We start from the raw sequence: 21,350 nt of genomic DNA on the forward strand, positions 1-21,350 counted from the left end.
CTGGTAGTTGTGGTAGGTTGTGCAGTGCTGGTAGTTGTGGTAGAAGGTTGTGTAGTGCTGATAATTGTGGTAGAGGGTTGTGTAGTGTTGGTAGTTGTGGTAGAAAGTTGTGTAGTGCTGGTAGTTGTGGTAGAAGGTTGTGTAGTGCTGAGCAGCGCAGGCAGGCGAGGAAGACCAGAGCCATCAGACCCCTCGATGCCGCCACCCTTCCCTGTCCACACTGCCAAAGAACGTTTCGTGCGCGGATTGGCCTGACAAGTCATCTGCGTACCCACCAACTTCGACCCCAGGATGACTAGATGGTCCTCGTCGAATCGACGGACAAACAACACATCATAGTGCTGGTAGTTGTGGTAAAAGGTTGTGCAGTGCTGGTAGTTGTAGTATAAGGTCGTGTAGTGCTGGTAGTTGTGGTAGAGGGTTGTGTAGTGCTGGTAGTCGTGGGAGAAGGTTGTGTAGTGCTGGTAGTTGTGGTAGGTTGAGCAGTGCTGGTAGTTGTGGTAGAAGGTTGTGTAGTGCTGGTAATTGTGGTAGAGGGTTGTGTAGTGCTGGTAGTTGTGGTGGAGGGTTTTGTAGTGCTGGTAGTTGTGGTAGGAGGTATTGTAGTGCTGGTAGTTGTGGTAGAAGGTTGTACAGTGCTGGTAGTTGTGGTAGGTTGTGTAGTGCTGGTAGTTGTGGTAGAAGGTTGTGTAGTGCTGGTAGTCGTGGTAGAAGGTTTTGTAGTGCTGGTAGTTGTGGTAGGTTGTGCAGTCCTGGTAGTTGTGGTAGAAGGTTGTGTAGTGCTGGTAGTTGTGGTAGAAGGCTGTGTAGTGCTGGTAGTTGTGGTAGAAGGTTGTGCTGTGCTGGTAGTTGTGGTACAAGGTTGTGTAGTGCTAGTAGTTGTGGTAGAAGGTTGTGTAGTGCTGGTAGTTGTGGTACAAGGTTGTGTAGTGCTGGTAGTTGTGGTACAAGGTTGTGTAGTGCTGGTAGTTGTGGTACAAGGTTGTGTAGTGCTGGTAGTTGTGGTACAAGGTTGTGTAGTTCTGGTAGTTGTGGTACAAGGTTGTGTAGTGCTGGTAGTTGTGGAAGAACGTTGTGTAGTGTTGGTATTTCTGGTAGAACGTTGTGTAGTGTTGGTATTTCTGGTAGAACGTTGTGTAGTGTTGGTATTTCTGGTAGAACGTTGTGTAGTGCTGGTATTTCTGGTAGAACGTTGTGTAGTGTTGGTATTTCTGGTAGAACGTTGTGTAGTGCTGGTATTTCTGGTAGAACGTCGTGTAGTGTTGGTATTTCTGGTAGAATGTTGTGTAGTGCTGGTATTTCTGGTAGAACGTTGTGTAGTGCTGGTATTTCTGGTAGAACGTTGTGTAGTGCTGGTAGTTGTGGTATTATTTGGACATTGCTCACAAAACAGTAAATAACCTAGCTAACTATTTTTTCTAGATGCTAGAAGGAGAGAGAAAGAGAGAGAGAAAGAGAGAAAGAGAGAGAGAAAGAGAGGGAGAGAGAGAGAGAGAGAGAGAGAGAGAGAGAGAGAGAGAGAGAGAGAGAGAGAGAGAGAGAGAGAGAGAGAGAGAGAGAGAGAGAGAGAGATAAGGTGCCAGAGAAGGTCATCTGAGCAGTATAGAGTGCTTCCCAAGTTTGACCGATGGTGTGGTCATGTATACGAACCAGACTATCTCCTCCAGGTCCCTCACCTCTCTCTCTCTCTCTCTCTCTCTCTCTCTCTCTCTCTCTCTCTCTCTCTCTCTCTCTCTCTCTCTCTCTCTCTCTCTCTCTCTCTCTCTCTCTCTCTCTCTCCCTCCCCCTCCGCTAAGCACATCACGCCTCTTTCCTTCTCTTCGCGTTCCCTCTGTCCATTACTTAATAGTATTAAGAAACAGCGCACTGCGGTTGTATACAAGCTTATTTAGTAAAAGTCTTTTCTTTGTATTCATCACTTTCCAAGTCGTTACGTCACTGACCTTTCTCTTTCCGTGGACAGACAAGCAGTGTGGAAACCATAAATGCATTCGATTGACCCCATGCAAATTGGAATTACGCTGCAATGGCCTTTATACTTATAAGAAAAGCATTGGATTTCTCCAAGGCTGATGTGCGGGGTCAACTCTATGCACTACAGTGGAATCTAATTGCTGACACGTTAGCCAGAAATACAATAGTAGCCCTACATAAGCCAGAAAAGTAGCTGGCTGAGCCGAAAAAGTTGAGAAACGTAGCAGACTGTCGTATATAAGCCAGAATAAAGGTATGACACACAAGAAATGTAGTATCTGGGCTTCTATAAGGCAGAAATAGACACAAAAATAAATACAGTAACCAGTCCTACATAAGCCAGAAAAAGAGGTGTGAAGCGCGAGAAATGCAGTATCCTATCCACTTCATTATATGCTCGTCTGATAGTCAGTTTTGGTATCTATACCGAGGAACGAGACAGCTCAGTGTCCCGTTGAATGTTGTTTCATGTTGTGTAGACATAATCGGTAAGACAGGGTGCAGCCTGAAATGTGTTTCTCATCATCGTTCTAAGTTATGAAAATATATTTCGTAATGGGTGTTTCTTTTACGGCTATGCTTCTCATTTACATGCAACAGAATAAGGTTGGTGAAGGTGCCTGTGTTTGTTATGAAGGTGGGTGCCGGAGCTGGCTGCTCGCTGGCTCCTAGCAAATCGTCGTTGTAGTCAGAATATTCGTTCAGTCTCTCCCTTCTGACGAGTTTCACTTTTAATTTGTGCATCTCGAGCTGTCTGGGAGAAATTATTTGGGAGGTTCAAGACGTCGTAGATTCGTGCAACTACTACTGTTTATTACCCTTCTCAGTAGTAGATCATCTACTGTGCATTTACCAAACTTCTCAAGGGGTTGATTCACGCATCTACCATCCTTCTCAGGGTAGATTCGCACATCCACCAACCGTCTCAGTAGTAAATTCACGCGTCTACCACCCATCTCAGACATTCAGTGCGGTAGGGGGTAGGGGCATTGTTCCCGTCACCGCAACTTCTGCCTTTTGATCAAAACCTGAGTCACTTCGAAACAATCGCACAGCGGCTATTTCTTGCGCCACCCGCGTCTCTCCTAGTCATTCTTCGAGAAGGAATATGGACGCCTCACGTCGACCTGGAGAGCCTTTGTCACAAGCGCGCATCATCTGTGAAAAGCATTGTCACAAGCACGCATCGTCCAGAAGAGCGTGTCAAACACGGACTTCGCACCCCACGACTCGATCTGGTCTGCCGGGTGCAACTCTCGAAGACGCTGCGCCTGAGGGGCTTGACCAGTGCGGCTCGCGAAGTTGCAGAGCTACTAGGTTCTTAGTTCCACACAGCGAAATAGCTTAAAATAAATTTATCCAGATGGCTGCTTAGCCCTTTTGGAAGATAACTTTACAACAATACACACACGAGCACACTCCGATTGCGCTTTAGTTTTCGCAAAACAAATCCTTTCCCCGGGACATTCTACACGTTATGGATCTTTTAAGGCTAGTTTTCTTCACGCTATGGATCTTATAGAATAGTTTTCTTCACGCAGTGGGTTTTTAAGGATAGTTTCCTTCACGCTATGGATATTTTAAGGATAGTTTTCTTCTTCCTCCTCGTTCTTGTAGGTAACGTAACGTACTGAAGATTTCTCTCCGTAAATCAAGTTCTGCAAAAAAGCGGTGAATTAATTTATCATCGTTATTATTATTATTATTATTATTATTATTATTATTATTATTATTATTATTATTATTATTATTATTATTATTATTACTATTATTATATACACGAGGAAGTGACAGTCTCATAGTTATTAAAGTAATTAAGGCTGGTTCATGTCACCTTCACAATACCAGTTAAGGATACTTAAATCCCTAATTTAGGGATTAAAGCAAACTCTGTATGATATATGCCTTTCTCTGTATATACACTATTTTGCGTACACACATCGAGAGAGATACACTTCTCAGAATATATTCAAAATATTTATTATTATTATATACTATAGTGTTAGAATTAAAATAAGAATAATTATATAATCAGATAATGGAATCTAAATAAAACAGAGCGAGAGAGAGAGAGATTTACCTGTTGTTCTCCGGTCTTGGCAGGAGGAGACTTAAGGCAGTACATAAATGGTGCATACAGGAAGTTAATGATTGCCACCCCATACAGCATCCATTTGAAGCCGAAGGCCTGGACTAGAGTGCCAGAGAGTGCAGGACCTGTCAGAGTAAAGGCACTGGTTAAAAGCAGGGCCTGTCATAGTGAAGGCACTAGTTACTGTCATACAGTGAGAGGAAGCGCGCCTTCTGTTGTAGTGCAATAAGGGGTGAGCTCTGTAAACACAGAGTGAAACGAACGATTCACTACTGATCCAGAATTTAGAGAAGAAACTTTAGACGACGTTTCGGTCCGTCTTGGTTTATGGTGAAATAATGTTTCAAAACCACTGTAGAGCCAGGATCTATGAATCGATACCCCTCAAGGAAGGTTCCTTGATGTTGGTGAGGGGCTCTTGATTTGGGGAATTGGATCTGTGCTCCAGTTCCCCGAATTAAGCCTGAATGCCTTCCACATCCCCCCCCCAGGCGCTGTATAATCCTCCGGGTTTAGCGCTTCCCCCTTGATTATAATAATAATAATATGAATCGATAACTGGATGAATACACACAAACACACATTTTCTCTCTCTCTCTCTCTCTCTCTCTCTCTCTCTCTCTCTCTCTCTCTCTCTCTCTCTCTCTCTCTCTCTCTCTCTCTCTCTCTCTCTCTCTCTCTCTCAATCTCTCTCTCTCTCTCTCTCAATCTCTCTCTCTCTCTCTCTCTCTCTCTCTCTCTCTCTCTCTCTCTCTCTCTCTCTCTCTCTCTCTCTCTCTCTGTCACTCATAGCTCACCAATAGCGAAGCCTAGACAGAAAGCGACGTCGCCTATAGCGTAGACGGAGCCGTAGACGGCAGAGTGACGAAGGTCGACCAGGTAGCCCAGTTCTGGCATCATGGATGAGTCGACCATCCCTATAGCGAAGCCCAGGCCGGCGTTGGGGGCGATCAGGTGGTTGATGCTAGTGGCGCTGGGGATCTGAGTGACGGCAAGTGGTGTTAATAGAATACAACTGGGAACACCTGCAGTATATGTTACCCTAATCTGTGTGATAGTTACATAGTGGGAACACCAGCAGTGTGCTGCTACGCTAATCGTGTATTTTAATAGGTGAGTTTAAAAATATGTATATGCTTGGGGAAAATGATTCAGATATTCACAGTGTGTTGGAACATAGATGACGTCTGTAATAAAATGGAAATATTTAACAGAAATGATTTAAAGATTTGCTCTCTCTTTCTCTTTCTCTCTCTCTCTCTCTCTCTCTCTCTCTCTCTCTCTCTCTCTCTCTCTCTCACACACACACACACACACACACACACATACAGATACGCACACAGGCACATATTAACATACACAGACACGCATGACGACACACATATACAAAGATACACACACACACACGAAGACAAACACATAGACATACACACAGACACTCAGGTGCATACACAGAGACATACACACAAACGTACACAAACACGTTCAGAAAAATATACAGACACACACACACACTAACACTCATCAGACAGATGCCGATGATGAAGAGGCCAATCAGGGAGGCGAGCCATCTACCCATCAGGTGACCTAGTGGACCGAAGAGGTTGGTGCCGATCAGATAAGAGATGGATGCTGGGATAAAGGCCGCTCCCAGCTGCCACTCAGGTGCATCCATGGTGTCCATCATCCAGAGTGGCAGCGATGGTTCTAGCATGCCGATCCCCATGTTGGCGAAGGTGATGGCCCCTGTGGGAGGAATGAAGGTGAGTGATGGCCCCTGTGGGAGGAGTGAAGGTGAATGATGGCTCTTTGGAAGGAGTGAAGGTGAATGTTAGCTTCTGTGAGAGGAGTGAAGGTGAGTGGTGGCTCCTGTGGGAGTGAAGGTGAGTGGTGGCCTCTGTGGGAGGAGTGAAGGTGAGTGGTGGCCCCTGTGGGAGGAGTGAAAGTGATTGATGTCCCCTGTGGGAGGAGCGAAGGTGAGTGGTGGCCCCTGTGGGAGTGAAGGTGATGGCCCCTGTGGGAGGAGTGAATGTGAGTGGTGGTCCCTGTGGGAGAAGTGAAGGTGAGTGGTAGCCCGGGTGGGAGGAGTGAAGGTGAGAGGTGGCCCCTGTGGGAGGAGTGAAGGTGAGTGGTGGCCTCTGTGGGAGAAGTGAAGGTGAGTGGTAGCCCGTGTGGGAAGAATGAAGGTGAGAGGTGGCCCCTGTGGGAGGAGTGAAGGTGAGAGGTGGCCCCTGTGGGAGGAGTGAAGGTGAGAGGTGGTCCCTGTGGGAGGAGTGAAGGTGAGTGGTGGCCTCTGTGGGAGGAGTGAAGGTGAGTGATGGCCCCTGTGGGAGGAGTGACGATAAATATTGGCCATGGTGATAGCCCCTGTGTGGGAGGGGAAGTGGGCAGTAAAAGTGAGAGTTGGGGGGGGAGAAAAGCAATGTAACTCCCGTCACCACAATACACCACTACAATAGTCACTCTTTTGAGATACAGTGACACTGTGGCACTCTTTGGAACTTACCGGCAGCGATGATGATGTACGGGTCACTGACCAGCTCCCCCAGGGTGGGTGCCTCTTCCTCTTGCTTCACGACGGCTGGCTGAAGCACCAGTAGCTGCAACACTGGGTACGACCACCACCGGGGAAAGGCGTGCAATGTACAGGATTAGAGAGTCAGTGATTGTGTTGCACGGCGTGTGGGAGAGCTCTAATGCAGAGCTCTACGCGGAGCTTTGATGGAGCTCTACGCAGAGCTTTGTGGAGCTCTACATAGAGCACAGTTATATCATCAGTATTTCGTCACTAATTACCACGAACCAGTCATTACTGAGGCGAGAGAGAGGCAAGACTTGCATGGGGAAGCTCTAAACACGTAAGACTCACACGGCCTCTTGGGGATGGGTGATAATCAGGTTCGATCCAGCGAAGGTGAGGGTTACCTTCACCGCCTTGGATCAAGAGCCTCTCTCCCTCCCCCTAGTTTTAAAATGTCTATGTGGTTTTTTAAAAGCTATGCGAAACGTTATGTATAATATAAACAATTATATTGATTTTTAATGCCAAAATATGTTTTATTGAAAAAATTTAAAGTTCCTAAAATGGCTTGGAAAAATACTTGAAAAAATGCTGAGAAATGCTTGAAAAAATACTTGAAAAAATGCTGAGAAATGCTTGAAAAAATACTTGAAAAAAATGCCTGAAAAATGCTGAAAATTGCTTGAAAAAATACTTGAAAAAATGCTTGAAAAAATGCTGAAAAATGCTTGAAAAATACCGGAAAAAATGCTGAAAAATTAAAAAAAAAAAGCTTGAAAAATTGAAAGAACGTAATTTTTTGGGGGGAGATATCAAGGCTTTTCATTTCATAAAACCCTTCAAGGTGCCTTGATGCTGGTGGAGGGCTCTTGATCCAAGGAACTGAAGCTACCCCGAGGGTTTTTGCCTTTCCCCACGAATATAATAAAGCGTAAAAAAATATGTGTAAGAAATATACGATAATCGCGAACAAACGATACAAAATCCAAAACAACTGCGGAGGGGGGGGGGGGTTGAGTGATAGCTCTAGGCCTTTCGTGTTGCAATCAACACATCATCAGGAATTTGCAATGTTGCAGAAATAGGGAGGAATTACAGATGACGCGTCATCTGAACGTATATCCTTAGAATTCCGTTTTTTTCTGTAAGATTGCAAGCTTCTGATGATGTGTTGATTGCAAAACGAAAGGCCTAGAGCTGCCATTCAACTTCCCCCCCCCCTCCACCGTGGTTGTTTTGCATAAGAAATAGTTAAGGCACTCACGTCCGTCTCCCAGTGCCAAGACTGCCAGAATGAGGAATGGTGCCGTCTTGCCCACAAACTGGAACATGACACCGCCGAAGGGTGGCCCTATTAGTACCCCGAGTGCCAAGCCTCCAAGGGCAATGCCCATGGCATTCCCTCGTTCCTTGTCGTCTGGGTATCGCTCCGCCAACATGCCCATACCTGTAATACGGTTGGTAGAATTACCGACAATATGTTGGGTAAAAGGACACAGGCGCAACTAATGCGACATTTTATTGTGGCAACGTTTCGCTCTCCAGGAGCTTTGTCAAGCCTTTACAAACAATACATGTATACAGAGGGTATATGTTGTCAACTGCATGTGGCAGGATTGGATGAAATAACTCTAAAAACAAGCCTGGTACCTTGGGATATGGGGTAACATCTTCTAGCTACGGCTAGGCGCCCATACTTATCTGGGGTTTGGCTCCGTGGTAAAGTACTGTTACTTTGATACAGAGTTTGCAGGTTCGAGTCCTGCTGTGGACGTAGAGACAATGTTTATAAGTAATTTCGCCTGTTTGCGAATTGTTACGCATACATACATACATACATACATATATATATATATATATATATATAATATATATATATAATATATTGTATATATATTATATATATATTATATATATATATATATATATATATATATATATATATATATATATATATATATATATATATATATATATATATATATATATATATATATATATATATATATATATATATATAATATATATATATATATATATATATATATATATGCGAGGGTGTGTTTTTCTTATAGAGAAATATATTTTATTGTATATTTTATTAACTGGAGTGTTTGAATATTCATTTACTGACCACGTATCCATGGACACTTACTGACCACGTATTCATGGACACTTACTGACCACGTATCCATGGACACTTATTGACCACGTATCCATGGACACTTACTGACCACGTATCCATGGACACTTACTGACCACGTATCCATGGACACTTATTGACCACGTATCCATGGACACTTACTGACCACGTATCCATGGACACTTATTGACCACGTATCCATGGACACTTACTGACCACGTATCCATGGACACTTATTGACCACGTATTCATGGACACTTACTGACCACGTATCCATGGACACTTATTGACCACGTATTCATGGACACTTACTGACCACGTATCCATGGACACTTATTGACCACGTATTCATGGACACTTACTGACCACGTATCCATGGACACTTATTGACCACGTATTCATGGACACTTACTGACCACGTATCCATGGACACTTACTGACCACGTATCCATGGACACTTATTGACCACGTATCCATGGACACTTACTGACCACGTATCCATGGACACTTATTGACCACGTATTCATGGACACTTACTGACCACGTATCCATGGACACTTATTGACCACGTATCCATGGACACTTACTGACCACGTATCCATGGACACTTACTGGCCACGTATCCATGGACACTTACTGACCACGTATCCATGGACAGTTAAGATATTAGTGGTGACTTACCAGACACGGAGGAGCAGGAGGAGCCAATGCCTTGGACCGCCCGGGCGATGAACAGGATGAAGTAGGTACTGCCAAAAGCGAAGACTGAGGACGAGAGAGTTTTGAGTGAGTGGGGCAGTCATGAGTGGTGAGTGGGGGAGTCATGAGTGATGAGTGGGACAGTCATGAGTGGTGAGTGGGGCAGTCATATTTGGTGAGTGGGGCATTCATGAGTGGTGATTGGGGCAGTTATGAGTGGTGAGTGGGGGAGTCATGAGTGGGGCAGTCATGAGTGGCGAGTGAGGGAGTCATGAGTGGTGAGTGGGGGAGTCATGAGTGGTGAGTGGGGGAGTCATGAGTGGGGCAGTCATGAGTGGCGAGTGTGGGAGTCATGAGTGGTGAGTGGGGGAGTCATGAGTGGTGAGTGGGGGAGTCATGAGTGGTGAGTGGGGGAGTCATGAGTGGTGAGTGGGGGAGTCATGAGTGGTGAGTGGGGGTCATGAGTGGGACAGTCATGAGTGGTGAGTGGGGCAGTCATATTTGGTGAGTGGGGCATTCATGAGTGGTGATTGGGGCAGTTATGAGTGGTGAGTGGGGGAGTCATGAGTGGGGCAGTCATGAGTGGCGAGTGAGGGAGTCATGAGTGGTGAGTGGGGGGAGTGGTGAGTGGGGGAGTCATGAGTGGTGAGTGGGGGAGTCATGAGTGGTGAGTGGGGGAGTCATGAGTGGTGAGTGGGGGAGTCATGAGTGGTGAGTGGGGGAGTGGTGAGTGGGGGACGTGATATCAGCCGTGTTCTGCAACATTATTCTGTATAATAGTTATACAGTGGGAACAAAAGCTAGTTTCTTTGTTTCTCTGTTATATTCCGTAACTCCACTTGTAATCAGCAACACACTCTACTCATATTTGTACTCAGGAGCACACTCCACTCACAATTGTACTCAGCAACACTACTACTACCTGTACTCAGCAAGACACTGCTCACATTTGTACTCAGCATCACACTCCACTCACACTTGTACTCAGCGACACACTCTACTCACACTTGTACTCAGCAACACACTCTACTCACACTTGTACTCAACAACTCACTCTACTCACACTTGTACTCAACAACTCACTCTACTCACACTTGTACTCAACAACTCACTCTACTCACACTTGTACTCAGCAACACTACTCACACTTGTACTCAGCAACACTACTCACACTTGTACTCAGCAACACTACTCACACTTGTACTCAGCAACACTACTCACACTTATACTCAGCAACACTACTCACACTTGTACTCAGCAACACTAAGATGTAAGGTGACCTGATATAGTCATCCTGGGCAAGCATCAGCTCCACTACAGAACCTTCATTTATCAGAGAGTACATGTGAAAAATGAGGCGGAGGTGAGGTGGAGGGGAGGTGATGTGGAGGGGAGGTGATGTGGAGGGGAGGTGAGGTGGAGGGGAAGTAATGCGGAGGGGAGGTGAGGTGGAGGGGAGGTGATGCGGAGGGGAGGTGAGGTGGAGGGGAGGTGATGTGGAGGGGAGGTGAGGTGAGAATGTTAGAGATGTGTGTGGAAAATGAGAAAGTGTAAGAAGTGTGTGAGAGAGGTGAGTGTGGGAGTGAGACAGATGAGTGAGGGAGTGAGAGGGGTGAGTGCGGGAGTGAGAGAGGTGAGTGAGGGAGTGAGAGGGGTGAGTGTGGGAGTAAGAGAGTTGAATGTGGGAGTGAGAGAGGTGAGTGAGGGAGTGAGAGGGGTGAGTATGGGAGTGAGAGAGTTGAACGTGGGAGTGAGAGAGGTGAGTGTGGGAGTGAGAGAGGTGAGTGTGGAAGTGAGATAGGTGAGTGAGGGAGTGAGAGGGGTGAGTGTGGGAGTGAGAGAGTTGAATGTGGGAGTGAGAGAGGTGAGTGTGGGAGTGAGAGAGGTGAGTGTGGGAGTGAAATAAGTGAGTGAGTGAGTGAGAGGGGTGAGTGTGGGAGTGAGATAGGTGAGTGAGGGAGTGAGAGGGGTGAGTGTGGGAGATAGGTGAGTGAGGGAGTGAGAGGGGTGAGTGTGGGAGTGAGAGAGTTGAGTGTGGGAGTGAGAGAGGTGAGTCTGGGAGTGAGAGCGGTGAGTGTGGGAGTGAAATAAGTGAGTGAGTGAGAGGGGTGAGTGTGGGAGTGAGATAGGTGAGTGAGGGAGTGAGAGGGGTGAGTGTGGGAGTGAGAGAGTTGAGTGTGGGAGTGAGAGAGGTGAGTGTGGGAGTGAAATAAGTAAGTGAGAAGGGCGAGTGTGGGAGTGAGAGAGTTGAGTGTGGGAGTGAGAGAGGTGAGTCTGGGAGTGAGAGAGGAGTGTGGGAGTGAAATAAGTGAGTGAGTGAGAGGGGTGAGTGTGGGAGTGAGATAGGTGAGCGAGGGAGTGAGAGGGGTGAGTGTGGGAGTGAGAGGGGTGAGTGTGGGAGTGAGAGAGTTGAGTGTGGGAGTGAGAGAGGTGAGTGTGGGAGTGAGAGAGGTGAGTGTGGGAGTGAGAGAGGTGAGTGTGGGAGTGAGAGAGGTGAGTGTGGGAGTGAAATAAGTGAGTGAGTGAGAGGGGTGAGTGTGGGAGTGAGATAGGTGAGTGAGGGAGTGAGAGGGGTGAGTGTGGGAGTGAGATAGGTGAGTGAGTGAGAGGGGTGAGTGTGGGAGTGAGAGAGTTGAGTGTGGGAGTGAGAGAGGTGAGTCTGGGAGTGAGATAGGTGAGTGTGGGAGTGAAATAAGTGAGTGAGTGAGAGGGGTGAGTGTGGGAGTGAGATAGGTGAGTGAGGGAGTGAGAGGGGTGAGTGTGGGAGTGAGATAGGTGAGTGAGGGAGTGAGAGGGGTGAGTGTGGGAGTGAGAGAGGTGAGTGTGGGAGTGAGAGAGTTGAATGTGGGAGTGAGAGAGGTGAGTGTGGGAGTGAGATAGGTGAGTGAAGGAGTGAGAGAGGTGAGTGTGGGAGTGAGAGAGGTGAGTGTGGGAGTGAGAGAGGTGAGGGAGTGAGAGAAGTGAGTGTGGGAGTGAGAGAGGTGAGTGAGGGAGTGAGAGAGGTGAGTGTGGGAGTGAGAGAGGTGAGTGAGTGAGGGAGGTGAGTGAGGGAGTGAGAGAGGTGAGTGAGAGAGTTGAGTGTGGGAGTGAGAGAGGTGAGTGAGGGAGTGAGAAACGTGAATGTGGGAGTGAGAAAGTTGAGTGTGGGAGTGAGAGAGGTGAGTGAGGGAGTGAGAGAGGTGAGTGAGGGAGTGAGAGTGGTGAGTGTGGGAGTGAGAGAGTTGAGTGAGGAAGTGAGAGAGGTAAGTGAGGGAGTGAGAGAGGTGAGTGAGGGAGGGAGGTGAGTGTGGGAGTGAGAGAGGTGAGTGAGGGAGTGAGAGAGGTGAGTGAGGGAGTGAGAGAGGTGAGTGAGGGAGTGAGAGAGGTGAGTGAGGGATGGAGGTGAGTGTGGGAGTGAGAGAGATGAGTGTGGGAGTGAGAGAGTTGAGTGTGGGAGTGAGAGAGGTGAGTGTGGGAGTGAGAGGGGTGAGTGTGGGAGTGAGAGAGATGAGTGTGAGTGAGAGAGGTGAGTGTGGGAGTGAGAGAGTTGAGTGTGGGAGTGAGAGAGGTGAGTGTGGGAGTGAGATAGGTGAGTGAGTGAGAGGGGTGAGTGTGGGAGTGAGATAGGTGAGTGAGGGAGTGAGAGGGGTGAGTGTGGGAGTGAGATAGGTGAGTGAAGGAGTGAGAGGGGTGAGTGTGGGAGTGAGAGAGGTGAGTGTGGGAGTGAGAGAGGTGAGTGTGGGAGTGAGAGAGGTGAGTGTGGGAGTGAGAGAGGTGAGTGTGGGAGTGAGATAGGTGAGTGAGGGAGTGAGAGGGGTGAGTGAGGGAGTGAGAGAGGTGAGTGTGGGAGCGAGAGGGGTGAGTGGGAGTGAGAGAGTTGAGTGTGGGAGTGAGAGAGGTGAGTGCGGGAGTGAGATAGGTGAGTGTGGGAGTGAAATAAGTGAGTGAGTGAGAGGGGTGAGTGTGGGAGTGAGATAGGTGAGTGAGGGAGGGAGAGGGGTGAGTGTGGGAGTGAGATACGTGAGTGAGGGAGTGAGAGGGGTGAGTGTGGGAGTGAGAGAGTTGAGTGTGGGAGTGAGAGGTGAGTGTGGGAGTGAGAGAGGTGAGTGTGGGTGTGAACTAAGTGAGTGTGGGAGTGAGATAGGTGAGTGAGGGAGTGAGAGGGGTGAGTGTGGGAGTGAGAGAGATAAGTGTGGGAGTGAGATAGGTGAGTGAGGGAGTGAGAGGGGTGAGTGAGTGAGAGGGGTGAGTGTGGGAGTGAGATAGGTGAGTGAGAGGGGTGAGTGTGGGAGTGATAGAGGTGACTGTGGGAGTGAGAGGGGTGAGTGAGAGTGAGAGAGTTGAGTGTGGGAGAGAGAGAGGTGAGTGTGGGAGTGAGAGAGGTGAGTGTGAGAGTGAGATAAGTGAGTGAGTGAGAGGGGTGAGTGTGGGAGTGAGATAGGTGAGTGAGGGAGTGAGAGGGGTGAGTGTGGGAGTGAGATAGGTGAGTGAGGGAGTGAGAGGGGTGAGTGTGGGAGTGAGAGAGTTGAGTGTGAGAGTGAGAGGTGAGTGTGGGAGTGAGAGAGGTGAGTGTGGGAGTGAAATAAGTGAGTGAGTGTGGGAGTGAGATAGGTGAGTGAGAGGGGTGAGTGTGGGAGTGAGATAGGTGAGTGAGGGAGTGAGAGGGGTGAGTGTGGGAGTGAGAGAGTTGAGTGTGGGAGTGAGGGAGGTGAGTGTGGGAGTGAGAGAGGTGAGTGTGGGAGTGAGAGAGGTGAGTGTGGGAGTGAAATAAGTGAGTGAGTGAGAGGGGTGAGTGTGGGATTGAGATAGGTGAGTGAGGGAGTGAGAGGGGTGAGTGCGGGAGTGAGATAGGTTAGTGAGAGGGGTGAGTGTGGGAGTGAGAGAGGTGAGTGAGGGAGTGAGAGATGTGAGTGAGGGAGTGAGAGTGGTGAGGGTGGGAGTGAGAGAGTTGAGTGAGGAAGTGAGAGAGGTGAGTGTGGGAGTGAGAGTTGTGAGTGTGGGAGTGAGAGAGATGAGTGTGAGTGAGAGAGGTGAGTGTGGGAGTGACAGAGTTGAATGTGGGAGTGAGAGAGGTGAGTGTGGGAGTGAGATAGGTGAGTGAAGGAGTGAGAGAGGTGAGTGTGGGAGTGAGAGAGGTGAGTGTGGGAGTGAGAGAGGTGAGGGAGTGAGAGGAGTGTGGGAGTGAGAGAGGTGAGTGAGGGAGTGAGAGAGGTGAGTGTGGGAGTGAGAGAGGTGAGTGAGTGAGGGAGGTGAGTGAGGGAGTGAGAGAGGTGAGTGAGGGAGTGAGAGAGTTGAGTGAGAGAGGTGAGTGAGGGAGTGAGAAACGTGAATGTGGGAGTGAGAAAGTTGAGTGTGGGAGTGAGAGAGGTGAGTGAGGGAGTGAGAGAGGTGAGTGTGGGAGTGAGAGAGTTGAGTGAGGAAGTGAGAGAGGTAAGTGAGGGAGTGAGAGAGGTGAGTGAGGGAGGGAGGTGAGTGTGGGAGTGAGAGAGGTGAGTGTGGGAGTGAGAGAGATGAGTGTGGGAGTGAGAGAGGTGAGTGAGGGAGTGAGAGAGGTGAGTGTGGGAGTGTGAGAATGTTGGAGAGAGGGAGAGGTGAGAAGAGGAAGGGAGGGAGGAAGGAGAGGGGGGTGAGGTAAGATGTTATGACACCAAAAGAGCAGCTATTACTTAACAAGACGGGCAGCCATTCCGTAGTCCGTGTTGATAATTAAGTCAGCTGTAGAGACACATAAAATGTCAGCTTTCGTTGGGGCACAACTTTGAAGTAAGTTGAAGTGCTCTCTCATGAGAGAAAGAGAGAGAGAGAGAGACGGGGAGAAAAAATCTAATATTTTTCTCTCATTCCCCCCATTCTCATTTATCTCGCTCTTCCAATCATTCCCATCTTTTTCCTACCCTCCCTCTCCCCGCCTGTCCTACCCTGCTGTCCCTCCCTCTCCCCGCCTGTCCTACCCTGCTCTCCCTCCCTCTCCCCGCCTGTCCTACCCTGCTCTCCCTCCCTCTCCCCGCCTGTCCTACCCTGCTCTCCCTCCCTCTCCCCGCCTGTCCTACCCTGCTCTCCCTCCCTCTCCCCGCCTGTCCTACCCTGCTGTCCCTCCCTCTCCCCGCCTGTCCTACCCTGCTCTCCCTCCCTCTCCCCGCCTGTCCTACCCTGCTCTCCCTCCCTCTCCCCGCCTGTCCTACCCTGCTGTCCCTTCCTCTCCCCACCTGTCCTACCCTGCTGTCCCTCCCTCTCCCCGCCTGTCCTACCCTGCTCTCCCTCCCTCTCCCCGCCTGTCCTACCCTGCTGTCCCTCCCTCTCCCCGCCTGTCCTACCCTGCTGTCCCTCCCTCTCCCCGCCTGTCCTACCCTGCAGTGCCTACCTCTCCCCGCCTGTCCTACCCTGCTGTCCCTCCCTCTCCCCGCCTATCCTACCCTGCAGTGCCTCCCTCTCCCCGCCTGTCCTACCCTGCTGTGCCTCCCTCTCCCCACCTGTCCTACCCTACTGTCCCTTCCTCTCCCCACCTGTCCTACCCTGCTGTACCTCCCTCTCCCCGCCTGTCCTACCCTGCTGTGCCTCCCTTTCCCCACCTGTCCTACCCTGCTGTCCCTTCCTCTCCCCACCTGTCCTACCCTCCCTCTCCCCGCCTGTCCTACCCTGCTGTGCCTCCCTCTCCCCACCTGTCCTACCCTGCTGTTCCTTCCTCTCCCCACCTGTCCTACCCTGCTGTCCCTCCCTCTCCCCGCCTGTCCTACCCTGCTGTCCCTTCCTCTCCCCACCTGTCCTACCCTGCTGTCCCTCCCTCTCCCCGCTTGTCCTACCCTGCTGTCCCTCCCTCTCCCCGCCTGTCCTACCCTGCTGTCCCCCCTCTCCCCACCTGTCCTACCCTGCTGTTCCTCCTTCTCCCCACCTGTCCTACCCTGCTGTCCCTCCTCCCCGCATGTCCTATCCTGCTGTCCCTCCTTCTCCCCGCATGTCCTACCCTGCTGTCCCTCCCTCTACCCGCCTGTCCTACCCTGCTTTCTCTTCCTCTCCCCACCTGTCCTACCCTGCTGTCCCTCCGTTTCCCCGCCTGTCCTACCCTGCTGTCGATCCACCTCCCCGCCTGTCCTACCCTGCTGTCCCTCCCTCTCCCCACCTGTCCTTCCCTGCTGTCCCTCCCTCTCCCCGCTTGTCCTACCCTGCTGTCTCTCCCTCTCCCCGCCTGTCCTACCTGCTGTCCCCCCTCTCCCCACCTGTCCTACCCTGCTGTCCCTCCTCCCCACCTGTCCTACCCTGCTGTCCCTCCTCCCCACGTGTCCTACCCTGCTGTCCCTCCTTCTCCCTGCCTGTCCTACCCTGCTGTCCCTCCCACTCCCCGCCTGTTCTACCCTGCTGTCCCTTCCTCTCCCCTCCTGTCCTACCCTCCTGCCCCTCCCTCTCCCCGCCTGTCCTACCCTGCTGTCCCTACCTCTCCCCACCTGTCCTACCCTGCTGTCCCTCCCTCTCCTCGCTTGTCCTACCCTGCTGTCCCTCCCTCTCCCCGCCTGTCCTACCCTGCTGTCCCTCCCTCTCCCCGCCTGTCCTACCCTGCTTTCCCTTCCTCTCCCCACCTGTCCTACCCTGCTGTCCCTCCGTTTCCCCGCTTGTCCTACCCTGCTGTCCCTCCACCTCCCCGCCTGTCCTACCCTGCTGTCCCTCCCTCTCCCCACCTGTCCTTCCCTGCTGTCCCTCCCTCTCCCCGCTTGTCCTACCCTGCTGTCTCTCCCTCTCCCCGCCTGTCCTACCTGCTGTCCCCCCTCTCCCCACCTGTCCTACCCTGCTGTCCCTCCTCCCCACCTGTCCTACCCTGCTATCCCTCCTTCTCCCCGCATATCCTATCCTGCTGTCCCTCCTTCTCCCTGCCTGTCCTACCCTGCTGTCCCTCCCACTCCCCGCCTGTTCTACCCTGCTGTCCCTTCCTCTCCCCTCCTGTCCTACCCTCCTGCCCCTCCCTCTCCCAGCCTGTCCTACCCTGCTGTCCCTACCTCTCCCCACCTTTCCTCCCCTTCTGTCCCTCCCTCTCCTCGCTTGTCCTACCCTGCTGTCCCTCCCTCTCCCCGCCTGTCCTACCCTGCTGTCCCCCCTCTCCCCACCTGTCCTACCCTGCTGTTCCTCCTTCTCCCCACCTGTCCTACCTTGCTGTCCCTCCTCCCCGCATGTCTTATCCTGCTGTCCCTCCTTCTCCCCGCATGTCCTACCCTGCTGTCCCTCCCTCTCCCCGCCTGTCCTACCCTGCTTTCCCTTCCTCTCCCCACCTGTCCTACCCTGCTGTCCCTCCGTTTCCCCGCCTGTCCTACCCTGCTGTCCCTCCACCTCCCCGCCTGTCCTACCCTGCTGTCCCTCTCCCCACCTGTCCTTCCCTGCTGTCCCTCCCTCTCCCCGCTTGTCCTACCCTGCTGTCTCTCCCTCTCCCCGCCTGTCCTACCTGCTGTCCCCCCTCTCCCCACCTGTCCTACCCTGCTGTCCCTCCTCCCCACCTGTCCTACCCTGCTATCCCTCCCTCTCCCCGCCTGTCCTACCCTGCTTTCCCTTCCTCTCCCCACCTGTCCTACCCTGCTATCCCTCCGTTTCCCCGCCTGTCCTACCCTGCTGTCCCTCCCACTCCCCGCCTATTCTACCCTGCTGTCCCTTCCTCTCCCCTCCTGTCCTACCCTCCTGCCCCTCCCTCTCCCCGCCTGTCCTACCCTGCTGTCCCTACTTCTCCCCACCTGTCCTACCCTGCTGTCCCTCCCTCTCCTCGCTTGTCCTACCCTGCTGTCCCTCCCTCTCCCCGCCTGTCCTACCCTGCTGTCCCTCCCTCTCCCCGCCTGTCCTACCCTGCTGTCCGTCCCTCTCCCCGCTTGTCCTACCCTGCTGTCCCTCCCTCTCCTCACCTGTCTTACCCTGCTGTCCCTTCCTCTCCCCGCCTGTCCTATCCTGCTGTCCCTCTCTCTCACCGCCTGTTCTACCCTGCTGTCCCTCCCTCTCCCCGCCTGTCCTACCCTGCTCTCCCTCCCTCTCCCCGCTTGTCCTACCCTGCTGTCCCTCCCTCTCCCCGCCTGTCCTACCCTGCTCTCCCTCCCTCTCCCCGCTTGTCCTACCCTGCTGTCCCTCCCTCTCCCCGCCTGTCCTACCCTGCTGTCCCTTCCTCTCCCCACCTGTCCTACCCTGCTGTCCCTCCCTCTCCCCGCTTGTCCTACCCTGCTGTCCCTCCCTCTCCCCGCCTGTCCTACCCTGCTGTCCCCCCTCTCCCCACCTGTCCTACCCTGCTGTTCCTCCTTCTCCCCACCTGTCCTACCCTGCTGTCCCTCCTCCCCGTATGTCCTATCCTGCTTTCCCTCCTTCTCCCCGCATGTCCTACCCTACTGTCCCTCCCTCTCCCCGCCTGTCCTACCCTGCTTTCCCTTCCACTCCCCACCTGTCCTACCCTGCTGTCCCTCCGTTTCCCCGCCTGTCCTACCCTGCTGTCCCTCCACCTCCCCGCCTGTCCTACCCTGCTCTCCCTCCCTCTCCCCACCTGTCCTTCCCTGCTGTCCCTCCCTCTCCTCGCTTGTCCTACCCTGCTGTCTCTCCCTCTCCCCGCCTGTCCTACCCTACTGTCCCCCCTCTCCCCACCTGTCCTACCCTGCTGTCCCTCCTCCCCACCTGTCCTACCCTGCTATCCCTCCTTCTCCCCGCATGTCCTATCCTGCTGTCCCTCCTTCTCCCTGCCTGTCCTACCCTTCTGTCCCTCCCACTCCCCGCCTGTTCTACCCTGCTGTCCCTTCCTCTCCCCTCCTGTCCTACCCTCCTGCCGCTCCCTCTCCCCGCCTGTCCTACCCTGCTGTCCCTACCTCTCCCCACCTGTCCTACCCTGCTGTCCCTCCCTCTCCTCGCTTGTCCTACCCTGCTGTCCCTCCCTCTCCCCGCCTGTCCTACCCTGCTGTCCCTCCCTCTCCCCGCCTGTCCTACCCTGCTGTCCCTCCCTCTCTCCGCTTGTCCTACCCTGCTGTCCTTCCCTCTCCCCGCCTGTCCTACCCTGCTGCCCCCCCTCTCCCCACGTCTCCTACCCTGCTGTCCCTCCTTCTCACCACCTGTCCTACCCTGCTGTCCCTCCTTCTCCCCGCATGTCCTATCCTGCTGTCCCTCCTTCTCCCCGCCTGTCCTACCCTGCTGTCCCTCCTTCTCATCACCTGTCCTACCCTGCTGTCCCCCCTCTCCCCACCTGTCCTACCCTGCTGTCCTTCCTTCTCCCCACCTGTCCTATCCTGCTATCCCTCCTTCTCCCCGCCTGTCCTACCCTGCTGTCCCTCCTTCTCCCCGCCTGTCCTACCCTGCTGTCCCTCCTCCCTGCCTGTCCTACCCTGCCGTCCCTCCTCCCCGCCTGTCCTACCCTGCTGTCCCTCCTTCTCTCCCCCCCTGTCGTACCCTGCTGTCCCTCCCTCTGCTGTCCTGCTGTCCCTCTGCTGTCCTACTGTGTCCTTGGTGAGGCACTGGACGCACACCTAGGGTGCCACTGTAATGGCACTGAGACTCTTTGAGCGGTAACAAGCACCAACCACCTTGTTAACGGAGCTAACGGTGGGGGTGGGGGGAACGGGTAACGACCCTCTCTCCCTCGGGGCTGGTAATCTCCACGACCCCTACGGGTTTAGTGCTGCCCTGTGACTGCCTAAATGAGATGATGGTTATGGAGTGGCGCTACCACTTCTGTAAACCCGTAAGGGTTTACAGAAAGGCCTGGGGAGTAGGGGGTCAAGGTTTGATCCGAGGAGTTGCAGTTATGGGATTTTGATTCCGGGGAGATGAGCGGAGTGTTGAGGAGATTAGTGGATATGACTGTGAGCTGGGTGGTGTGAGCTGGGTGGTGTGAACTGGATGGTGTGTGCTGGGTGGTGTAAGCTGGGTGGTATGAGCTGGGTGGTGTGTGCTGAGTGGTGTGAGCTGGGTGGTGTGAGCTGGGTCTTGTGAGCTGGGTGGTGTGAGCTGTGTATTGTGAGCTGGGTGGCGTGAGCTGAGTGGTATGAGCTGGATGGTGTGTGCTGGGTGGTGTGAGCTGGGTCTTGTGAGCTGGGTGGTGTGAGCTGAGTGGTATGAGCTGGATGGTGTGTACTGGGTGGTGTGAGCTGGATGGTGTGAGCTGGGTGGTATGAGCTGGGTCTTGTGAGTTGGGTGGTATGAGCTGGGTCTTGTGAGCTGGGTGGTGTGAGCTGGGTGGTATGAGTTGGGTGGTGTGTGCTGGATGGTGTGAGCTGGGTGGTGTGAGCTGGATGGTGTGAGCTGGGTGGTGTGAGCTGGGTGGTGTGAGCTGGATGGTGTGAACTGGGTGGTGTGAGCTGGATGGTGTGAGCTGGGTGGTGTGAGCTGGATGGTGTGAGCTGGGTGGTGTGTGCTGGATGGTGTGAGCTGGGTCTTGTGAGCTTGATGGTGTGTGCTGGATGGTGTGAGCTGGGTGGTGTGTGCTGGATGGTGTGTGCTGGATGGTGTGAGCTGGATGGTATGAGCTGGGTGGTGTGTGCTGGATGGTGTGAGCTGGGTGGTGTGTGCTGGATGGTGTGTGCTGGATGGTATGAGCTGGGTGGTGTGTGCTGGATGGTGTGAGCTGGGTGGTGTGTGCTGGATGGTGAGAGCTGGGTGGTGTGTGCTGGATGGTGTGAGCTGGGTGGTGTGAGCTGGATGATGTGAGCTGGGTGGTGTGTGCTGGATGGTGTGAGCTGGGTCTTGTGAGCTAGATGGTGTGAGATGGATGGTGTGAGCTTTATGGTGTGAGCTAGATGGTGTGAGCTGGGTGGTGTGAGCTGGATGGTGTGAGCTGGGTGGTGTGAGCTGGGTGGTGAGTCAAGTGGTGTGAGCTAGGTGATGTGAGCCAGAAATGATTTCGTGAAGGTAACATCCAGTTATCAGTGTTTGAAGTCAGCAGTGTTTGAAGTCAACACTGTTTTGAAGTCAGCAATGTTTGAAGTCAACACTGTTTTGAAGTCAGC

At 52.3% G+C, this 21,350-nt stretch overlaps 1 protein-coding gene across 3 annotated transcripts in view; it reads right to left on the reverse strand.

The window, feature by feature from the left end:
- Positions 1 to 870: 870 nt before the first annotated feature.
- The window catches only part of LOC128699499 (Vesicular monoamine transporter), a 176,856-nt gene continuing 156,376 nt past the window's right edge, over positions 871 to 21,350 (reverse strand). For all 3 annotated transcript variants that reach the window (XM_070079702.1, XM_070079700.1, XM_070079701.1), the window contains 7 exons: positions 9,412 to 9,495; positions 7,852 to 8,034; positions 6,573 to 6,674; positions 5,586 to 5,812; positions 4,864 to 5,047; positions 4,055 to 4,191; positions 871 to 3,632 (listed from right to left, as the gene is read on the reverse strand). In XM_070079702.1, coding sequence (XP_069935803.1) covers positions 3,555 to 3,632; positions 4,055 to 4,191; positions 4,864 to 5,047; positions 5,586 to 5,812; positions 6,573 to 6,674; positions 7,852 to 8,034; positions 9,412 to 9,495 — 995 coding nt within the window. In that variant the 3' untranslated portion in view covers positions 871 to 3,554. The remainder of the gene's footprint in view (positions 3,633 to 4,054; positions 4,192 to 4,863; positions 5,048 to 5,585; positions 5,813 to 6,572; positions 6,675 to 7,851; positions 8,035 to 9,411; positions 9,496 to 21,350) is intronic.

This window comes from Cherax quadricarinatus, unplaced genomic scaffold (genome assembly GCF_038502225.1).
Source record: "Cherax quadricarinatus isolate ZL_2023a unplaced genomic scaffold, ASM3850222v1 Contig4, whole genome shotgun sequence".
NCBI classification, from domain to species: Eukaryota; Metazoa; Arthropoda; class Malacostraca; order Decapoda; family Parastacidae; genus Cherax; species Cherax quadricarinatus.